At 39.4% G+C, this 20,599-nt stretch overlaps 1 protein-coding gene across 10 annotated transcripts in view; it reads left to right on the forward strand.

The window, feature by feature from the left end:
• Positions 1 to 4,384, forward strand: part of NUBPL (NUBP iron-sulfur cluster assembly factor, mitochondrial) — an 84,245-nt gene extending 79,861 nt beyond the window's left edge. For all 10 annotated transcript variants that reach the window (XR_014226480.1, XM_082283265.1, XM_082283267.1 and 7 more), the window contains one exon: positions 3,463 to 4,384. Coding sequence is in view for 9 of the 10 variants with exons in the window: in XM_082283265.1 (XP_082139391.1) it covers positions 3,463 to 3,525 (63 nt within the window). In the remaining variant the exon portion in view is untranslated. The remainder of the gene's footprint in view (positions 1 to 3,462) is intronic.
• Positions 4,385 to 20,599: the final 16,215 nt, after the last annotated feature.

Consider the following 20,599-nt stretch of genomic DNA (forward strand, 5'->3'; position numbering starts at 1 on the left):
AGTAATCTTAGCAATGATGCATACTTCCCTTAGGGGTAAGATTTTTAGGGAGAATGAAATGCCGTAACTGAAGGCTCATATTTCCCTAGGATTCCTGTAGGGCTTAATTAGATCAGCTAGTAAAAAGTCTTGCAGTTTAAATCTACCCCACATCTACTAGCCCATGATAATACAAATTCATTACAGAGTAATGAATGTTCTGGTTATTTAGGCTAAGCAGGACTTTTCACTCCATTTCCTGGTGAGCTTCATTACAGGTTCTCTGTTTCCTACTCCACCATCTATGCTGTCATCAGTCACTTAATCATCAGCTGTGCCCTTGAGGTCTTAAGAACTGTGTCTTTCTGGCACTGTTTGTACCAGTGTTAGAGACGTGAGCAGTTTCTCATGTGGCTGTTTCCCAGCTTTTGTTTTGACTCTGTGAACATCACCTTCAACTTCTACCTCTGCCTGTCCCAGTGCTGCTTTCAGATTCCATCTAGGCAGTGTTTGTAATAAACAAGTCAGGTCTGATTTTAGGGCATTCTGTCTTCCTGTGCACTTCTTCATCCTCATGAAGTGGGGAGAATGAAAACTGATACGTAGTTGTTTTACATATAAAGTTGTCCATCAACAAAAAACTGGTTTTCAGAAAGTCTATAAACCATTTGTTTAGAGCTTTCAAACATAAAGGGAATAACTGAGCCGAGAAATTTGCTTTTATCCTATTAAAATGAAAAAGGATATGAGTAATGAACTCATCCTTTACTCTTCCTCTGCTGGTTTTCCACCCGGAAAGGAAATAGTAAACCCTGTTCATTTTCAGTTGCAACCCAACTTCTTTTGCTTAGTAATGATGGATTAAACAGCTGAACTGAGCTGTGCTCTCTGTATACAGATGCCATATTGAGAAGATGATGAGTACGAGACAGTATTCAATATGTGTAGGGTTGTTTTTATATAGTGCATATTGACAGTTACCAAGATTCCATTTAGACCTTTCAGGTATGTTGGCTGATAGGTCCTCGCTCATAGATAAATGATTTGTTCAAAGACAGGAATCCAAGGCTCGAAACGGTTGGTTTTTGCCAAAGCCAGGTGACTGGTCGAGTTCTGTAAGGACATGTGGGAGATACTGCTCTGTTCAACAGACAAAGTAGTTGTCCAGGAAAACAAAAAACCCAAAGCTTAGCAGGCAAGACCAGTTGCTGAGAAAACTGTCTAGGTAATGCTGGCATGCTGGCTACAAAGAACTGCACCAGGAACTTCCTGTTGCAAAGTGGCAGATCAGCTTCGTGGCAAATGAGAGTCAGTGTACATTGGGAAACTGTTGCTCAGACCCTCATTAACAGCATTTTGCAGGAAAAAAAAATCATAAGTTTTTTGGGATCTTGACATAGGGTAACATTTATACAGTCAAGTCTGTTTATGGTGAATTTATAATTCTGTGTACAATTTGGTCAACTCTGGAGCAGGCAAACAGCCTGGGCACTCTTTAGAAGGGGCCAGGTTTTGTATGCAGGTTGTTAATTGACTCATTAAAATGCATTAATTGATCTGTGCAAAGTGGGAGCTGCCTGTGGGACTGTTCAAGAGAGTTCGAAATTCCCACCTGGAGCGGTCCTACACCAATTAGTCAAATACTTGACTGCAAAGGCAGCTTGACTTCAGTCAATCGCTTTATTTCAAGTTAGTACATTATATTGTCTAGGCAAGTGGTTAGTTGGGGACCACGCAGGACATTAATGGCTGAGTGAAGTGAGTGTTGCACACAGGCTGTTACCCAAGTGCACTGCAACTGTAGCCATAGAAGTTTGAAATTCGTGTTTGTGAGTTAAGTTCTAAATTCATTCTATCGTTCTTGCCACAAAGTCATGCATGTGAGAGGAAGCAGTTCAATCTTGGTGTCTGCATTCCTTAAAAACTCAGAAAATTTTGTGGCTTTAGTTTTAAGGGGATGTGAGCACTGAGACTATGAGGTGTAGAGGGTGGGAGTGCCAGAAAGTAAAACCCTACAAGTTGGGAGTAATCCCTAAAAAAGAGAAGACCTGAGCAGTGCGTGGCTCTGCAAAAGGCTGACACCTCTTTCAGACCAGTGACAGTGGGTGCTGGTGGCCCTGGTGTGACAGACCTTTTCTTCTGCTCCTCAAGCTCTGGCCTCTGGCATGTGTCAGTTTGTTTGCTGTTTTAAAAGGCTCATCAGGGATACAAGGATTAATTAATTGTTAGAGCCATTGTGCAGGAGAGAGAAAAAAATCAGTGCAGTAGGGATTATTGTGGGGGTTTGTTTGAGTAAAACAGGGAAGGTTGTCAATGTGGACTCTGTATGGAGACTCACTGGAGAAGATGGAGCAGGTTGGTTACGATCGAACAGAGTAGGAGCAGAGGAGCAAGCTCAGTTGGGGGACTTTGCTGTGTACTAGACAGACACCGAATGTGGTGCACCAGCTGGAAACTGAAATATGACAAATTCAAGTTACAGATAAGGTGTACATTTTTAACAATGGAAGTAATCAACGTCTGGAACAATGTGCAGTGTGTATATACATACACACAAAACCACTATTTTAATTAAACATTCTTATATCAATCTTTGAGATTTTTAAAAGATGTTCTATTTTGACGACAGGTTGTTGAACTTGGTACAGGAATAATTTGGTTTAATTTTGTGGTTCGTTCTGTGTTGGACTTCATGCAGTGTTTTGATATAAGTCCCTTGACATTAGGTTTGTTAATACTTGATGTTGGACTGATCATGGTCCTAGCTGTGTCACGGTTTTTAGAGTTGTTAACATAAGTATGCTTACTTGGGTTGCTCTCCATAGTCCTGCAGTTCTGTGCTATTGTGCTCTCCAGCTCAAGGTGTCTGACCAGATGTCACAGTTTGGTGTGAAAGAGTTCATCTGTTGGATTCTAGTGTTGCAGAATTAGTTCTTTCCAATACCCACTTCAGTCTTTTGGAAAGATGTCTTTTTTTGAAAATACTTTAAATGTCTGAATAGGAAATTCCATAGTGATAGTCTAGTCTGTAATGCATTGTCTCAAAAAATTTTTTTGGGAATGCTGTTGTTTTCTCTGATTCTCTATCCTGTGCACGGAGCATCTCGGTTGTCAGGATGAGGGAAGTTTATAATTAATAGTACCTGTGGGACTAAAGAGTCTATGTCCTCCTCATCACTTCTCCTCCAGAAAACTATTGACTCTGCTTGTTGTTAAAGACCAATTGTTCAGTCAAGTTCTAGTCTTAAAGTAATACCCAAGTTAAATTTAACACATTCCCTCCCCACCAATATTTTATACAATGCTTGTGCTTATTGTGTGTATTAATGCATTATTTTTCCTGAATGCAGGCTAAATTGAACCCATTTATTTAAACATCTTTGGTTTTCTCTTTGTGTGTAAAAGAACAAATACCTAATAAATTGTGAAATATTCCTTTTTGTAGAAAATGGAAGGTGCTCAATATATGTTTCTGTTTTGCAGGCTAAAGCCTATCTAAAGATAGCTATGGAAATAGTAAGAAGACTACCAGTAGCTCCTGCTTGAAGCATTTGCCACTGAAACTTACCAAAAAAGTGATCTTTGATGCAGCCAATGCAGAAGAGTCCTGCTACCTAATTATGTGGAGGCAATATGTTAATTCTAAGAACTTCTTTAGGAATTAATTTACCAGAGGTTAAATTATGATTGTGATAATTACTGTTTTTCACATTATTGTTTGGCCATGTCCAAATGGATTCAAGTATACAAATGATGATAGACAGTATTTGACTGCTGAATTGTAACATCATCAAGCAAGAAGGGATGAAGTACATTTTTTTCATGTGCCCTATTTTAAAGTCAAGAATGAAAAACAGCTTCTCCATGCAAGGAGAACAATGAGAGGTATGCCAAGGCATAAATCCTGCTTAAAAAATTAAATTTTCAATAGTCTAATTACTTTCAATTTTTGTTTGGCTTTTTACATGGTTAACTATCAAACCGACTTTAAGTTCTGCAAGATTTTAAGAAGCAAAATCAGTTGTGTAACTGCTGTACTTTTGTGTGTCCACCTGAAAAGAAAATTTAAAAATTCCACATATGCTCTGAAGAGTTCTTGTGATGGATGATGAGCAAATTCATTCATTATCGGATAAAGTTCGATCGCAAGGCAATTCACAGTTTAGGGAGAATGGATTACGTGACCCCAAGGCTTATTTCTCATCTGTTTTACATTATAATGAACCCAGACAGAAGACAAGGTAACAGACGTCTTCACTGAAAACCAGATGTTTTGCCTGCGCTCAGTTTGCCAGGGAATGCAAATGATCAAGATAAATTAAATTTATGATTGCATATTCCTGCTACACTGCAGCAACTTGGAATTTGAATATAAAGATGTATTTTTGAAGTAAAGAAATATTTGGTCTTCAAACTGTGGCCGCCTGGTTTGTTTTTTCATTGCCTGTGATCTTTATTTTTGTGTTAGTGTGTGGAAGTGAAAGATTATGCCTTTAGGGAATGAGTTTTCATTTACAGTTAGATCTTTGAGTTGACATTTAGGCTTTTCCATCTACATAGTCAAGTATGGGTATCTTAAACATACACTGTGAATACCATACAGTGAATTTAGACATCCTAGGGAGTTCTGCTCTTGACCTCTGAGGGACCAGGGTTTTCCCTGTATTCCAAGTACTTAATCAGAATTTTGGATGTAGTTTTTTCTTATTGAAGTGATACAACATAAAAAATTGGTATACATTTACATTAAAAATATTTAAATAATATGTACCCAGAGTTTACATGAAAAATCTAGACAAAAGTGATGATTTGAATTTCAAACTTAGGTGATTTTGTAAATATGTAAATTATATAGTCTGAAAATGTTGATTTTTTGCTTTGTCAATCTCTGAACCTCCTTCCCTGCACCCTTCCCCATGAGATCTCATATCAGCGGTCAACTTTTTCAATAGTGCATTATTGTGGTCTGTAGAATTGACAAAATACTCACTTCCTTTCAGTTGTCTGATATATTTTACAAAAATTAAAGCTGGCTTAGTGTTCTGCCCTTTCATACTTCATTGGTAACTTTTTTTTTAAATTAAGTTTTGTCTCTGCATATTTATTAGCTTTGCTTTACATAGCAAAATTGTTGGTATACATGTCTGTAAATAATCCTGTGGTAGTTTTCGCACAGTATAATCTTACATTTCAGTAGAAAAACTGGGATTTCTGGCTGGTTTTTAGCAAAAGACAGTGATATAATTTGAATGTTAGTGTTTGTAATTTTCGTTCTTTTAAAAAGTTTTTGAATGTCTGACATCCAGATCCTATTGAGACTGGGTGAACAGTCGGTATGCAGATAGACGGTTGTTTGTCTTCCCTTTTGTTTCATTATTTCTTGGGTTAGTTGAAGGATGAAATTTGCTTTCAAGTGTTCTTCTATTTTTGCTCCTTTTTACCTTCTTCCCCCCTTTTAATTAAGTACTGTGGTTTTGCTCTGTTGAATCTTTCAGCTGCAGAATTATTTCGATGCCTTTATCAAGAAACAATGTTATAATGGTTAAGCATAGTTTCTACACCAGTCTGAAAATTCATATTTAGTTAATAGTTTTGTGGTAGGATTACACAATGTACTTGATTTGATTGCAAATTGTCAGTCATTTTAAATTTATATGTAATTGTATAGAATTGGCAGGATGTTTCTGTGTTTAAGGATACCAACAGTCAACCCAAATTTAAGCTGAGAACGTATTTGCTTTATTTCCCTCATTCTTATGAGTGAAAAACTGTTTCCCAGACCTTCTGCAAAGTAAATGAAGGGCACTGACAGTGTTATTGCTTCTTAATGTTACTGAAACACGTATTAATATTTTTTTATTATACACTACATTGTTAAGTACGTATTAATGAATTCTAGTCAACATACTACATTTGAAGTTGTATTCATAAAATCGTTGATGTAAGTTGTTGGATGGGAGGGCTGGTTGGATCAGGTGGAGGTTTAGCAGGAGAAGGTGGTATTTAACTGTAGTTTATGAATATAGATTATAGGCTTGACACACAGTGCTGTTTGCTCTTTTCAGCTTCAGTATTTTACTTTAATCTCATTGATATTTCCTAGTGTACTAGTATGTTTTTGTTCTAAAAATGCTAATCCTAACAAGAGGGCCTGGCTTTCCCAAGCTGTACGAGTAGATGTTCTTTGCTCAGGAGCTAGGGAGGCTTACTGCAGAATTACTGTGCTCGTGGGTTACCAGAACAGAACTACTAAAGTTTGTAGCACTGTGAGTTCAGTTACGCACTGAAAAATCCCACAGAGGAGGAAAGAGAAAGAAAGAGGAGGGCTAGGGAGGCACAGGACCAAACAGGCAGGAATGGGGACAGAGGCAATTGTCAGTCCCAGTTTACCTCCTGTGTAAGTTAACAGCAAGACTCCCAAGATCCATTTGCATTACTGTCAGATGTAGCTTTGCTTTCACAACGTGACCCTTTGTATAGTGACTACAGTTCTTGTGTTTGCAGGTAATTCCTGCAGTTTCTTGGGTGAGGAGCCAATGGGCTGTGTCCTAACACAGTACATTTCTTGGCTTTCAGAAGTTTTTGATTTTAATGAAAACGAAACTGAAAGAAGGTATAGAATTGTTTGTGCTAGTGAAGTATTTTGCTATGATCTTCTTACTGCTATGTTCAGCTAATGAATTGTTCAACCTTTGAGACTATGGCTTGTGCAATACTTAAGATGCTAAAGTCTTCACAACAAAAAAAATTGTTATTTGAAGTTATGAGAAAGAAGTAGTTTGCAGGTCAGTTTTTGCCTACTGATTCAATTAGAGTTCAAACTACAATCCATTTTAGTTGCTCTGATTGGTGATTATGGTTATGAATTAATAGGAGACATGGCAGGAGCAGGTCATTTCAGTGTATTAACAAAACACCTCTTTTAATTCTGATCTTACTTCAAACAGTTGGACTCACTTGGATCCAGTTCTGCAGGTGAAACCCCCTACAATATCTTCCCCATAGAAAGAGTGGGTTTCACCTTGACCAACTCAAACTCCCCTGTTGGGTTTTGCCTGCTTGTGATGGATGCAGTGGGTGCTGATTAGAAAAGCTTTGATCTGAGGCAGCTGCTGTATGCTGCTTTGTTGGTAAACTGTGTTCAGGCTATTAATGGGCGCCCTAATGTAAACCAAAGGCTGCAATCAAGGGGGTGAAACAGGGAGTAAAGAAGGGGTGAATCTTATGCCAGTGGGAACATCTCCAGGTTCCAGAGAACCTGCCATCACAGGGCTTGCAGGTGCAGGAATGTACATGGGAGAGGAGCAGCAAGAAAGAAAAACTTCTGTTGCTTAGGTGAAAGATTAAAGAGCTGTGAGAGGCTCTGTGGGCTACAGAATTGATTTGCAAAGGTTAAAGCACTGAAGGTGCCATGTGACAATTTACATTTTGGTACTTATGTGCAAAGCTTCTTTCAGAGCATCCCCAGCCCTGAGACTGACACATGAGCTCAGTACCCAACTACTCAAGTCACGGGAACTGCTCCTGTCCTTCCAGATACTGGTGGGGATAGGATGCTTATTTTTCTGCATTGTTTGCAGTAGTTGTCCAAGGTGCAAGAAGCTTGTTCTACACCTGGCTTTGGTTAAGAAGATTGAAATCCATAGCTCCTAAACTTTGGAGAGGTCTTCAGTCACCTGGCACTGTCTTTGCTGAGGACAATCATGGAATGTTCATCACTCCTGATAAAGCTGTATCGCTTGTGAAAGAAATAAAGAACATAGTCTTAATCACAGCTAATTTTTTTTTTTTTTTTTTTTTTTTTTTTTTTTTTTTTTTTTTTTTTGGCTTAATGGCTTGTACTGGGCTTTGCTTCTTGTTCCCACCCTTACTGATGGCATTTACCTGATGAGGCTATGAATAAAATTATTAGGCTAATTCTTAGGATAATGCCTGGCATTTTAGCTGCTTACAGATTTGAGGTAAAGCTCTGGGGTTTTGTTTTTGGATTTTGATACCCGTGTGTCAGTTTATTTTCTCATGGCCACATCTGGGCCTATATTGTTGCTGTCATTTTTATTTAACAGAAATACTTCCTGGTGGAGATGGCTGGGGGAAAGCCTCCTGCTTAAGAGTAGTTGACCATAAGAAGAATCTGAATTGCTGATTTAGTTTCAGAATTGACTTATAATGGCAGGAGTTACAGTGATAATTATGTTTTACTCTGGCAGCATTTCAGCCAAGGCACTGGTATGTCAGCCACATATCACAACGTAGCAAAAGAAAAAATTAATTCCCAAAGTAGTTTTCAGCCTAAATTTAAGACTTGCCTTTTTATTTTTTTTTTTGCAGGCTCTGTTTTACATTATAAAGATATTAAAGTCTGAAGAAAAAGTATATTCAAAGGTCTGTATTTTTCCATTATCTGTGTATTCAGAGAGGATGGATGTTTTTCAGCAATAAGAGGATGGGCACAGCCTGTCCTTCCTGATGCACCTATTTGTCTCAGTTTCTCCATTTGTATGAGTCTGGATCTGAATACCTACTTTAATCAATGCAAATAAAGGACTTTTCCTAGGGAGTGTGTGAGTCTTCAAACAAGCTTGGGGGGGGGAAGAACATCTTAACATTATTTTGAGGGCTTACAGATTTATTTGAAGTGTTTTCCCTCATACCATTGGGATTTTCTAAAATTTGTGTTTTCTTTGAGAGAAAGGCAGGAGACTCCCCTCACTTGCCTAACCTATGTACGCTGCCTGTTCCTAAACAAGGTCTGTTTTAAAAATACAAACTTCTGGTTGCTTTTTCTGAAAAGTGTTAGCTTATGACTTTCTAATGATTCTTATAAGTACTTTTTACTTTTAGGGACTATTTTTTTTCCCCCAAATGAATATGGAAGAAATGCTATAATATATTTTTAAAGCCCACTTTGACTGCTGTTTAGGAGGAATAAACAGAGTGAGAAAGTATCTTATTTAGCCAAACCCACATTCTGTAGATGTAATTTTGGTGTGTTTGTTTGCTGTGTAAATGTTGCAAATATTTTTTTATCTGATTAAGGGAAAGTGCTAAGTGAAGTTCAGGAGCCTGAACTCTCTCCTGCTCAGCAGCAGGCATTTGAGGGTGATGTGAGTCGAGTCTGTAGCTGGTCAGACAGGCAAGGATGAGTTTCCACATTGGCTTACTTGCTGAATTGGGAAGTTTCTACATGTCTCTTTTTAGAGGAGGAATTTCCATATAAACGGGCTTTTGTCTGTGGTACCTTGAGGCCTGTAATTAATTACATTTCAGATAGAGTCAGGAGGTTTTGGGTTTGCACTCTGCGGTTCCCCCTGCAGGATAATGGGGCCCAATGGAGGAGTTAGTTTTTAAAACAAGTGTTAAAAGGCTGAGCAAATACACCTCATAAGCATCTAGGCTTTGAAACCAACCCCAGATTTGTTCATGATGCCAGCACTACTGGCATCTCTTTTGTATTGCCTTAATATCCTAAGCTTTTAGAAAGCCTGTGAGTTGTGGCTTGTTAGCACTTTTTTATAAATGCATTTCTTATTAACACACACAGTGCTACTTCACTTTTGGCTTAATTTCTTGACACTGTAAATAAACCTCTTTTTGTAAAGCAGTTTTCCTTGCCTATTGGTAATGCATCCAAAAAGTTATTCCTCTAGAGAAAGAAATGACAGGGCTGTTTGATGCTGAATACCTTCTTCGCTGTAGGGTTAATATAGGAAATTGTAGTCACTCTCTCAGTGAATTGTTGATTTTGTTACCCTGATGGGCTATACATCTACATTAAAACAAAATGAAACTGCAGATGAAATACCTGTTAATTATTTAGAGGTTGCAGCTCTTGAACACTGAAAACAGTACACCCTAGAGTAATTTATCTAAAATATTTCAATTTATAGATCTTTGAAATATGTTTTTCTAAGAAAGTAATAATATTTAAGATATTTGAACAAGCTCTTTGCTGTTGATATGGATTGCTTTCCACTGCCTGAAAAGGTCTGCATTTTCACAAAGAATATGACTCAGAGAAGTTATGTATTATTCCCCATCAGTGCCTGTCTACAGAATCCTGAGTATGAATCTGCAGTAGCAGGTGACAGGAGGGAACAGAGATGACGTACCAATGTTCGCCTGGAATGACCTCATGCCAGGAAGCAATAGGAATTTGTTTGGCATAGCAAAAATACAAGCAGAGTTGCCTTTTTAGGGAAGGCAGATGGGTCAGGCAAAGCAGGGATTTTTTATAGCTGAAAAATGTGACTGGCATATGAAAGGAAATAAAACATTATACTCTCAGAAATAAAATGGGAAATGCATCTTTCCCACTTCTGCCAGAAAAGTACAGCCATATGACCTGGGGTGCCTGTCACCCTGGGGATGTGTTGGTCCTGGTGCTTCAAAGAGGTGACAGGACTCAGCAGAGTATCAGGAGCCCTCATTTATGACACAATTTCTGCAATTTAGGGAAGCAACTGAAAAATGTATTTACAAGTGAATAGTTGAAAACAGCTGATACAGAATGTTCCTTGAGGAGCGGGATGTCTCAGTTCTTGGTCAGTCTGTTTCACATCAGATAACATGCCATCCCAGGGTGGTCCTTTATCAAAGGTAGCATTTTAGCTGTCATTGACCACAGGAGCTGAAGTTAAATGCAATACAAAGATACATAATCTCTGCAAAGTGCTCCTCACACTTGGGCAATACCAAGTGTCAGGAAAATTTATTGAATTATGAAATTATTGTACCTGAGCTTAATATGCAGTAACTTAAAGTTTCATTCTATTCCAGTCATTTTATTTTTCTATAAGAGAGGTTTCACATTTCCATTTCCAGCACTTTACTACTGTTGGTTCCTCAGATAAAGATAAAAAGATTTATGTACAAGGGCTCCTCGAGGGAATTTCATTCTTTGGCATAAGATTGTATCATCTTCTTTAAAACAAAATGGTCAGTGATAGGGTTGTTCTTTATTTTGTGTTTAGTTTTTAAGAACTACAGTTACCAGAAGGAAAGATACCAATTGGACATAATTTTGGATAGTCAGATTGGAACTCTTCTAAAAAGTTGCTCATCATACCTTGAGAATATAAACCCACAAGCAACATGAATCTCTTTTTCTGTGTGGGTATGAATTTCTTTATTTAACCTTACTGCCATTGGCATGGAAAAAATAAGGAACTATAGCAGATAAAACGCATTCCTTAAAATTGAAAACCACATGAGTTAGTGGTCATGGTTAAGGATCATGCAAATAGACCTGTTGAACCCAGGTTCTGGATGCAGCATGTTCTTGTGCTGGGCCTGGAAGAGTCAGCAGGATTCAAACAGCAGTTTTTGCCTCTTAAGTGAACTCCAAACTCATTCTGTGATTCGCTGTTGAGAAAAGTCACACCCTGAACTGTGTCAGCATTGAACCTTTAGACTGTAGGTTTGCATGTCCCTAACACAGGAAGTGACTCACTGAAGTGTTTGTTCTTTGCATTGCTGTCTACTCTCCCTGGGAAAACAGGGATCTATTTACTCCATAGTGTGTTGGTGCTTCTTATCAGACTGTATGATGTCCCTGCCAGGGCTGGCGCTGGTCAGTGTTTGTTATTTGCTGCTGTTCTGTTTTTAAAAGGACAGTTGCTCTGTGTAATACTTGGGAACTGTGTTCATGTTCTGCACCTGGAGCAGACCTTGCAGTTGTTACAGGCTCTGCTCTCTGCTCTGATTTGCTTTGCATTTGAGTAATGCTGCATTATTTGCAGGCAAAGCATGACCCTGTGATTGTAAAGTGTTACTGTTCCCAAGGTAAAATCCTGCACTGAGAATGACCTCTGGAAATGACACCTTAACCCTTGTGTCTCTACCGCTTTGGAAAGGAGCTCTGCATGGGTGCTGGGAGAGTGTGGCAGAGCTGTCCACTCTAATTAAGAACTTATTTGGGCCTGTTGGGACACAGAGATAGCTAAGGGTCAACAAAAAGGTATGAGGAAATACCCTGCCATGTTATATTCAAACATGAAACAGGAGAGAAAATATAATGGAAGGCTTGTGACTCAGGAAAAGGACAGGGAGAGATCACTCACTGGTTACAGTAATGGGCAAAACAGACTCAGCCTGGGGAAATTAGTTTAATTTAGTATCAATCAAATCAGCATAGGATGATGAGAAATATACCCAGATCTTAAAACACTTTTCATTCATCCATCCCTTCCACCTGGGGTCAAACTTCCCTCCTGAATTCTTTACCTTATCCCCAGCAGCAGCACAGGATGACTGGGAATGGGAGCTCCAGTCAGTTCATCACGGTGTCTCTGTTGCTTTTTCCTCGTAAGGGGGAGGATTGCGCACACTCTTCACCTGCTCCAGCAGGAGATAGTAATCCACAAACTTCTCCAAAGTGAATCCTTCCCACGAGCTGGAACTTTCCATGACCTCCTCCAGTAGGGGTCCCTTCCATATGGTGTAGTCCATCAGGAACAGACTGCTCCAGTGTGGGTCCTCCAGGGCACCACAGGTCCTGCCAGGAGCTTCCTCCAGCATGGGCTTCCCATAGGGTCACCTGCTCCTTCATGGGGTTCTCCATGGGTTGCAGGTGGCTCTCTGCTCCACCCTGGATGTCCATGGGCTGCTGGGGCACAGCTGCCTCACCACGGTCTTCACCATGGGCTGCAGGGGAAACTCTGCTGTGGTACCTGGAGCATCTCCTACCCCTCCTTCTTCACTGACCTTGGTGTCTTCAGAGTTGTTCCCCTCACATATCCTCCTTTCTTCTCTGGCTGCAGTTTGCTTCCACCCAGTAACTCTTTTTTCCCCTTCTTAAATACATTATCCCAGAAATGCTACCACTGTTGCTGACAGCTTGGCAATGGCCAGAAGCAGGTCCATCTTGGAGTCAGTACCTCTGCTGATTTCCAGTGGGGTTCAACTGCAAAAATAGAAGGAGTACACATTTTATTGATGTCTGTTTAAGTAACTCTAAGTTTTGAATAAACCTTTACTATTCTAATGTGCACTTGTCAAGCATGACTTGGAGCAAACTGTGAAGATGTTTCTAACACTTTTATTGGACTTCAAGTTATTTTGAAAGTGTGTTGTTCATAATCTTTAAAAGAGCTTTTAAAAAGTAGCAGTGCTTAATATGTTCAACTAAGAAAAAACTCAGAAAATTGTTTATGACACAGTTTTGTAGTTTCTGATGGGGCATATGAAATGCATATTTTCTATAACCTGTGCTCTCTTAGTTCCAGTAGGATATGAAATAATATAGCCTGGCATCCATGGAGCAGAAAGGGTCAAATAATTGCAAAGAGGTAGATTCGTTGTTTGCATAGTAGCATAGACAAGGTAAATTGCCTGTATCTCAGACCCAAGCTCTGAGTAATGATCTCTCTTCAAATTAGAAATACAGTGATTACTAATCCCTAGTTGTAAAACAGAATTTCACTCCTGTGATGTGTTGGGGAGAACCAGATCACTCTAGCTCTGTATAGGGTCAGTTAACAGCTTGACAAGACAGCAGCAGTGAAGTTTCCTAGCAATAAATGCCAAACTCTTCAAGAGGATTATTTCATTTTGATGAAGATCAATTTTTTATTATGACTGTACATAAACTATTTCATTCAGCCCTTGAAACTGCTGAATTTTAACCCACAGGAATTTTTTCCCACAAGACACCTAAGAATTTACTTTGGCACATGGTCCAAAAATCGTTGACTGACCTCCAGCCTGAGGTGCACAGCTCTGTGTGTACGTGGGGGAGGCATGCATTGCCCATCTTGCCCAGGAAACCTCTGCCTGGCTCACTTCAAGCCTTGTTTCCCCAAAGGGAGTTTTGAGCATTTGTGCTCTTTTAATGAGCTGCATTGGAAGATAGTCTTGTGAAGCAGAGGTTCCACAAGAGCAGAAATACTGTCAAAGCTCCTTCATCCAGGAGCTTGTATTAACTGCTCATTACCAGTGTTTGTCATTTTGTTTTTTTCAGCTGTTGGTTTGGTGAAAGCAATGTCAAGTGATCTGACAACAGCAGAAGATCACACTGCTTTCAGAGGGTCAGATGCAGTTGTCGTGTATTTCTAGCAGTCAGCTATCATATGCAGCCTAGCATCTCTTTGTGGGGGACACCCCCTCTGCAGACCAGTCGGGATGCTGGCCCAGTTCCACCATTCCAGCTGCACGGTGCCCTTGGCTTGGCTAGCTCCATGCAAAGTGCGTGTGGGCAGCGCTGCTCCACCATGGGCCCCTGCTGGCTCCTCACAGCTGGGGGCAGGGATTGGTGTGGTCCTGCTAAAGGGTCATATGGACTGCAAGACGTTGTGTGCATGTTGGTGTTTGTCATATACACCCTCGACCAACCCCTTTCCTTGCATTACAGAGGCTCAAAACACAGAACTTCCTCTTGAAAGGGGAAAATCAGCCTCCTTAATTCACTGAGAGAGCTATAAAATGGAGGTGCTTTTCCTAGCATTTCATGGTTGAGAAGTTTTCCCAGCCAAGTGACCCCCTGGGAAACATCAGACTCTGGGAATGAGGCACAGCCCTGGCACTCAGTGGCAGGCTGAGCAAGGCTCATCTCCCAGAGCCCATGGTGAGGGCATAGCCCAGCCCTGCTGCTTCCAGATGAGTTTCATTACTTAATTCTCTGGAGGTTATAAATCAAATCCAGGTGTTACAGATCCCTTTGGTGTCCTGCCAAACACTTCCTGCCCCTTCCTTGGAACTGGTGCAAGATGTATGTGTCAGGTAATATCTGTTCAGGTGCCACACTTGATGGAAGGGGAAGGTGGTGACAATTTCAACAGGGGATGAAGTTCTGCATGTAAAGCTGAGTACTGGGAGTATGCAGAAATACAGAGATACACAGAAGTCTGTGTGTTTGCAAACTAACTGCAGGTTTTATTTAAAGAAAAATGTCCCAATAGCTGTGTGGTTTTTATTAGGAGGCAAGGAAGAGGGAAAGCAAGAGTGCAAAGTCGTGGTTGCACAGGGAAGCTCTCACACACGTAACTAGTGCAATAATTCTCTGAGTTAGAAATCTGACCTAGTTACTCCCTTTCAAAAAGAAACATGACTTTTTTTCTCACAGTGACTGTGAGAATCACCCTTCTTGACATAACTTCCCAAAACGAGACATTTCCTTTCATAACTTTAATCTCACTAGTCCATTAGGGGATGAAATAACAGCCTTTACTAATATAAAAGATAGTAATCGGCTTGGGGGCAGGGTTTTTACTTGTAAGGTTCATTCTGCACTGGAAGCACCTTAGAAATCAAGAGTTAAGAATCACCTTTTTAACAGAGTAAAGTCACAGTGCTAAGCTCTTCAGCACAAGCAGTTTTGTGGAGGGGTGACTACTATTGCCTGGTTCTTCTGCTCTGTCAATGAGATTGTTTCTTTAAGTGGCTGTAACAGAATGAAGTAAAACAGCTGTTTATCTCTTGATTATCTTTGGTAGGAATAGGATTTATAAAAATCAGATTATATTTTTTAGAAATTTGCTGGAGTGTTTTTTGTAGCTAGCTACATAAAACGTGTAAACTGCATTCACAGAGAGGCAGATATATGCGACATGAATACTTGTGTTTATTTAAAAATTTCCCCTCAAAAAGTCCGTGGCTTTCTTTGTATTGACTTTCTTTTGCCTTTCATTATGTAAAGAAAAACCCCACCAAAACAGAAACAGCCAACACAACTTCCCTGGTTCTTACTTTTTCTGCTTTCTTTAAATGACTCAGTTATTGAACAGAGAACATTGAGCTAGGTCTTAAGTTCTAAATAACAGGAGGCATTGGAGCTGGCAGCACCATTTGGGTGAAGACTTTCAGAGTGTACCAACCCGAGCAGTACAGTCATTTGAGGTAGATTCCATTAATTTAGTTCTTTACCAGAAAATACCTTTTTTTTTCTTGGCTTTATCTGCATGACAGATGCCAAGAAGCTTATGTGCGTTGGTAATTTCATATTTATATGCCTACCCATACAGTATGTTAAAATAAGCTTTTTTCTAGACATTTGTGTTCTTTTAAAATATATATACATTTTCTTTACATTTTCAAAACAGAGCTGGTAATAAGAAGGCTTTGATTTTCAAACTGGACTAAATTGCACCTTATTTTTTAAGGATTTTTATTCTAAATTTTGGTATATTGTATACCAGGCCATTGTTAAAATTATGTGCATTAATTTAAAATCCTATGACAAAAATAAATAGATGTGCAATTAACTCAGATTTTTTTCTAAGACATGGTATATATCCTATAATGACAGGATCTATACCATATACAGTTGCTTCTAAATCCAACTAATTGATTGTGACTATATTTTTCTAACATTCTCTTCTACAAGCTTGCAATTTACATGTCAGGAAATGCTACCATGTACATCTATAACATTATTTTGACCCAGCTTGTATTAATAGTGTGATTTTGAAAAGGATAAGAGAGTAATCCTCCTCCCCCTCTGTAAAGTACACCTGGTGTGGCTTGGTAAGGTACTGACTAAGAGATCTGCCTTGTTCTTTTTGTCCAGTTTGGAGATGGCTTGATCAGATGCTCCTGGGGTCTGCCTCCAAGATCTGCAAAACAAATAGGTTTGTCACAAATGTTAGCAGCAGAGGCAAGGAAACTTCGGCCTGAGAAATCCTCTCTGTTATATTGCTAAAATGAAACACAAGGAGATGGTGCAGATCACGGCTTGGCTTAGGTAATTGTTATTCAGAGGAGAAGAATTGGGCTTTAGCCCAATTTTATAATGTTAAAAAAAACAATACATGAAAGGGCTGGATTTATCTTGGTCTCCAGTACAACTGCCTTGAATACAGTTTGTACAAAGATGTAATCTCCGTTTGCTTCCTGAATACCTGATGCCGCATATCTTGGAGGTATCATGTTTCTACCGGAAATACCCATGTACTCAAATTTAGCGTACAAAAGAATCTCTGCTCCAGGGAACGAACAGGTCTGAACTAACTGAATGCCTGTGAAGAGATGTAAACCTGTCTGTAAGAAGGGATGCAAACCGTGCTACCAAAACTGGAAGATTTTTCAGCCTGGATCTCTCTGTGCCTGTAATTCCAGCATACATAGAGCATAAGGCATTTGTGCAGCTACTTTTGTGTAAGGACACAATACTAGGTAAATTCATTTATGTATGTGCCTAGTAATGCTCCACCTGCAGTCTCTGTGCTGTCATACTTACTTTGCGTACAGGCCTGACTGTGCATCCCTGCGAACTGCCCGCACGTGAGCATCGCTGGTGTCATTGCCTGCACCCCCGCATGTCATTGCCTGCTGTCCCTCACCCCCCCCCTTGGCAACCCTGAGTTTGTCTTGAGGAACAAAATGTACTTCTAAAATAGCTGTAAGATCAGAGATGCCTTCTTCAGCTGAAAAAACTAAATCAAGGCCAAAACTCACCACTTTTGAAGAGTTCTATTTTCCTATTCCTTTGGATTCTGTTCTTCTCGCCACCATTACAACAGCAAGCTCCTGCGGGTTGAATGCTCAGTTACTCTTTCTGATATGCAAGAGATAGTAAAAGAAGAACTAAGTTTGTGATTTAATATTGTTTTCATAGAACAATTAAGATACTCTATTAAAATGATATTGTTGATATTGATTCAGCTATCTAGGTATGAGTCATAATTTTTGTAGAATAGGGGGCTGTCAAGAAATGGTTTGGAAACTGGGGAGTGGAAATCACTTCTAACGAGGAAAGGTCACCATAAGTGTGTATGAACAAATACTGCCAGATGTTCTTTAAGAACAATAGGGAACAATCCATCACTTTTATTTCAAAGTTGCTTAGTATGCTCTTATTTTAGTATTTATCTCATGCAAACAATCATCTAAAAATTCTTTTACTTGTCTCATTGACATAAACACCTTCAACAACCCACTGAAGGTGACTCCTACATCTGCTTGCCTTGTAATTTATTAATAAGCACACACTGTTTAATACATAATTTTAAAAAAAAATTAAGAATTTATATTTGAGATCTTTTTTTCTTTTCAGACAAGGGAGAAAATACCTTTGTGTTTGACTTTTTTTTCCCTTTCTATCTGCTGTAGATATGTATATTTTCTGTCAAGATACCAGGTAGTGAACAAAACTTTGCAAAGGTCAGGGAAAATATCTTTACAATACAATGAGACAGTGAAATACTGAACAGGGAATCCAATCCTGGAAGGTCACCATTGACTGTGAATAATTTAAAGAGTCAAAACCAGTACCCAGATTTGCTTTATGATTTTGCAATAGAATGATGGCCTTAGCCTGCAGTCATCCGGATTTTTCTGATGTCTGTTACCAATTTTTTTTTCTTTTCCATGCTGAGATGTGATTTCTTAGAGCTTACATTTTTACCCCCTGGATTTGTGTTTCACAGTTACTTCTTTGTGACTTGGAGCTTTGATGAGAAAATTACAGCCTCTCTGTTTCCAATATGCTTTTATGCATGTTATACCTCCTTATATGCATAGCATCTCTACTAAAGAAATTATAATTATCAGGTTGGCACAGTCTGTGTATGGCCTCTCAGGACACCTGGACATTTGCTGAGTGTTGATTCTTCTGCACAATGTGAATTAATGGAAAATTTTAAATCCTGAAATCTCTTACCTGCTGCTTTACACAGCATTGCAGAGGGAGCATTATCAAAATAAGGATTTGAGTGAGTGTCAAAGGAACTGACCATGTGAGTTCGTGGTGTATTTGCACAATTTGAGATAATTAAAGCTAAGCAGGAATAGAGAAATGACTGTGAAGTGCAAAACACTTTCATACATCTTGAAAACAGGTGCCTTCAGACACCATAAGGTTCGGCTCCTGTGACACCTTTCAAACAGCTCTCATAGACTTCAGCTGGCACCAGCTGATGCTATAAAGAGAGCATTCAGTCATCGCTGGCCTTTTCTGGCTTCATTTCTAGGGGAGAAAGAGGTCAGAGTGGCTAAAATGCAGCCAGTATGTGTCTCAAAAAGGTGAATATTTTAAAACACGTATTTCTTAATGTGACTACCTCTCTAAGCAAATGAAAATGAAGGTGAGAGCAAAAAATCAAGAGCTAATATTGACTCAGAGTGATCTTCAGTTCAGTACTGCCAAAGCTGAATTGCAAACCATCAGGCTGCATAAAACTCATGCTCTGCTTAAGGAGAACTGGAAAACTGGTAAGGCAGACAACCAACCAAAAAAAACCCCTTTTTATTTGCCTATTGTTTTTGAGACTCTATTTAAAACTGTGTTTACAGGTTTCTGCAACTGTGATAACTGGAACTGTACTAGTTTGTTTTAGTGGAAGTCAACATGATAAACTCACAGAGCTGCAGTATAAAGGTAAAAAAATAGTATTTTAATAGGAGTATTTTATTAAAATTAATGAAAGTTGGCAAAATTGCAAGTTGTGGAGATACAGGGCAAAACCCTATTACTGTTAAATTATTGCTTAGGAACTTAAAGAAAGGATTAGTTCTCTGTAGCCCCATTTTAATGCAGCTGCTGTGGCCATTGGATGAATAAAGTTGTAGATAGGGCTAATCAAGGAAAGGAAATCCTGTGGCAGACAGTGGGTGCAATGTGACCAACTATAACTGTTAAGTGAATGAGGGTCTCAGACAGAATGCCTCTTTGGAGGGACTCACTTAGCTCCTGCATTAGATGGACCAGAGGGAAAGGTATGAGTGACTTTGCTGGATGCAAATGTCCTCATGCCCTCTGTCATTAGACAAACACAGAAAATTGCCCTCCTGGGATACCACCCCCTACTGCAAGTATTTCCTCTTTCAGGAGGCCCAAGCCTGCCTTGGTGGGGTGGGTGGTAGGAGTCCCAGGCAGGGGCAGGGTGGGTGATGGTTCTCAGCACTGCACCTGACTTCCTACGTGAATGAAAGACCTGGAGAGAGCTCCGTGCAAGAACATAATTGCTCTGATTGCTTCTCTTTTGTACCAAGCAGGTCAGTACATACAATACTGAGACTGAAATAAGCTGTATCCCTGATGCACCAGGTCAGCTGCTTGGGGAACTTCTGGAAAATAGTGTTGCATCAATAAGTGGTGACTGAACGAACCCAAGTGTTCATATATTAATTTCTGTTTCTCCTCCTTCTCTCTCTAGGTCCTGTTCTCCCCTCCTTCCTACCTTGTTATCCCTTTTGTTCTGCCAGTGGTCAATGCTGCAATCTTCCCATGCCTATAGCAGGTCTTAGTCCTAGTTGTGCTTCTTGACAGACTGGCATCAGGTGTTCAGGGATCCACGAAGTAAAACCTACCTGGAGATGAAGGATTTCTTTTACATGGCTTACACGCAACCTCTGCCTGCATTTTTTTTTACTCTTTGTCTAATTAATTTTTTAAATTGAGAATATATACAAACAGGCTTTCTGCCTTTGTTTTCCCAGTCCTGGGCTCTGCTTCTGCTAGGCTTGTAAATATTTTAAATTTTTTAAAAATTAAGTTTTACTGTATATATTCATAATTTCTGCTGAGCTTCTTATGTTCTCTTAGAATCCTTCATCATGACAGTGTGCCTAATGTCCTCAGATTCAGGCCTAGTCTCAAATGTGCATAAACAACCAGAGAGGTGAAGGGGTGAATGATCAATATGAATTTATTTTTTTGACTTTCTTTTAGGTTTTTTCTTCATAT

This window comes from Coloeus monedula, assembly GCF_965178545.1.
Source record: "Coloeus monedula genome assembly, chromosome: 6".
NCBI classification, from domain to species: Eukaryota; Metazoa; Chordata; class Aves; order Passeriformes; family Corvidae; genus Coloeus; species Coloeus monedula.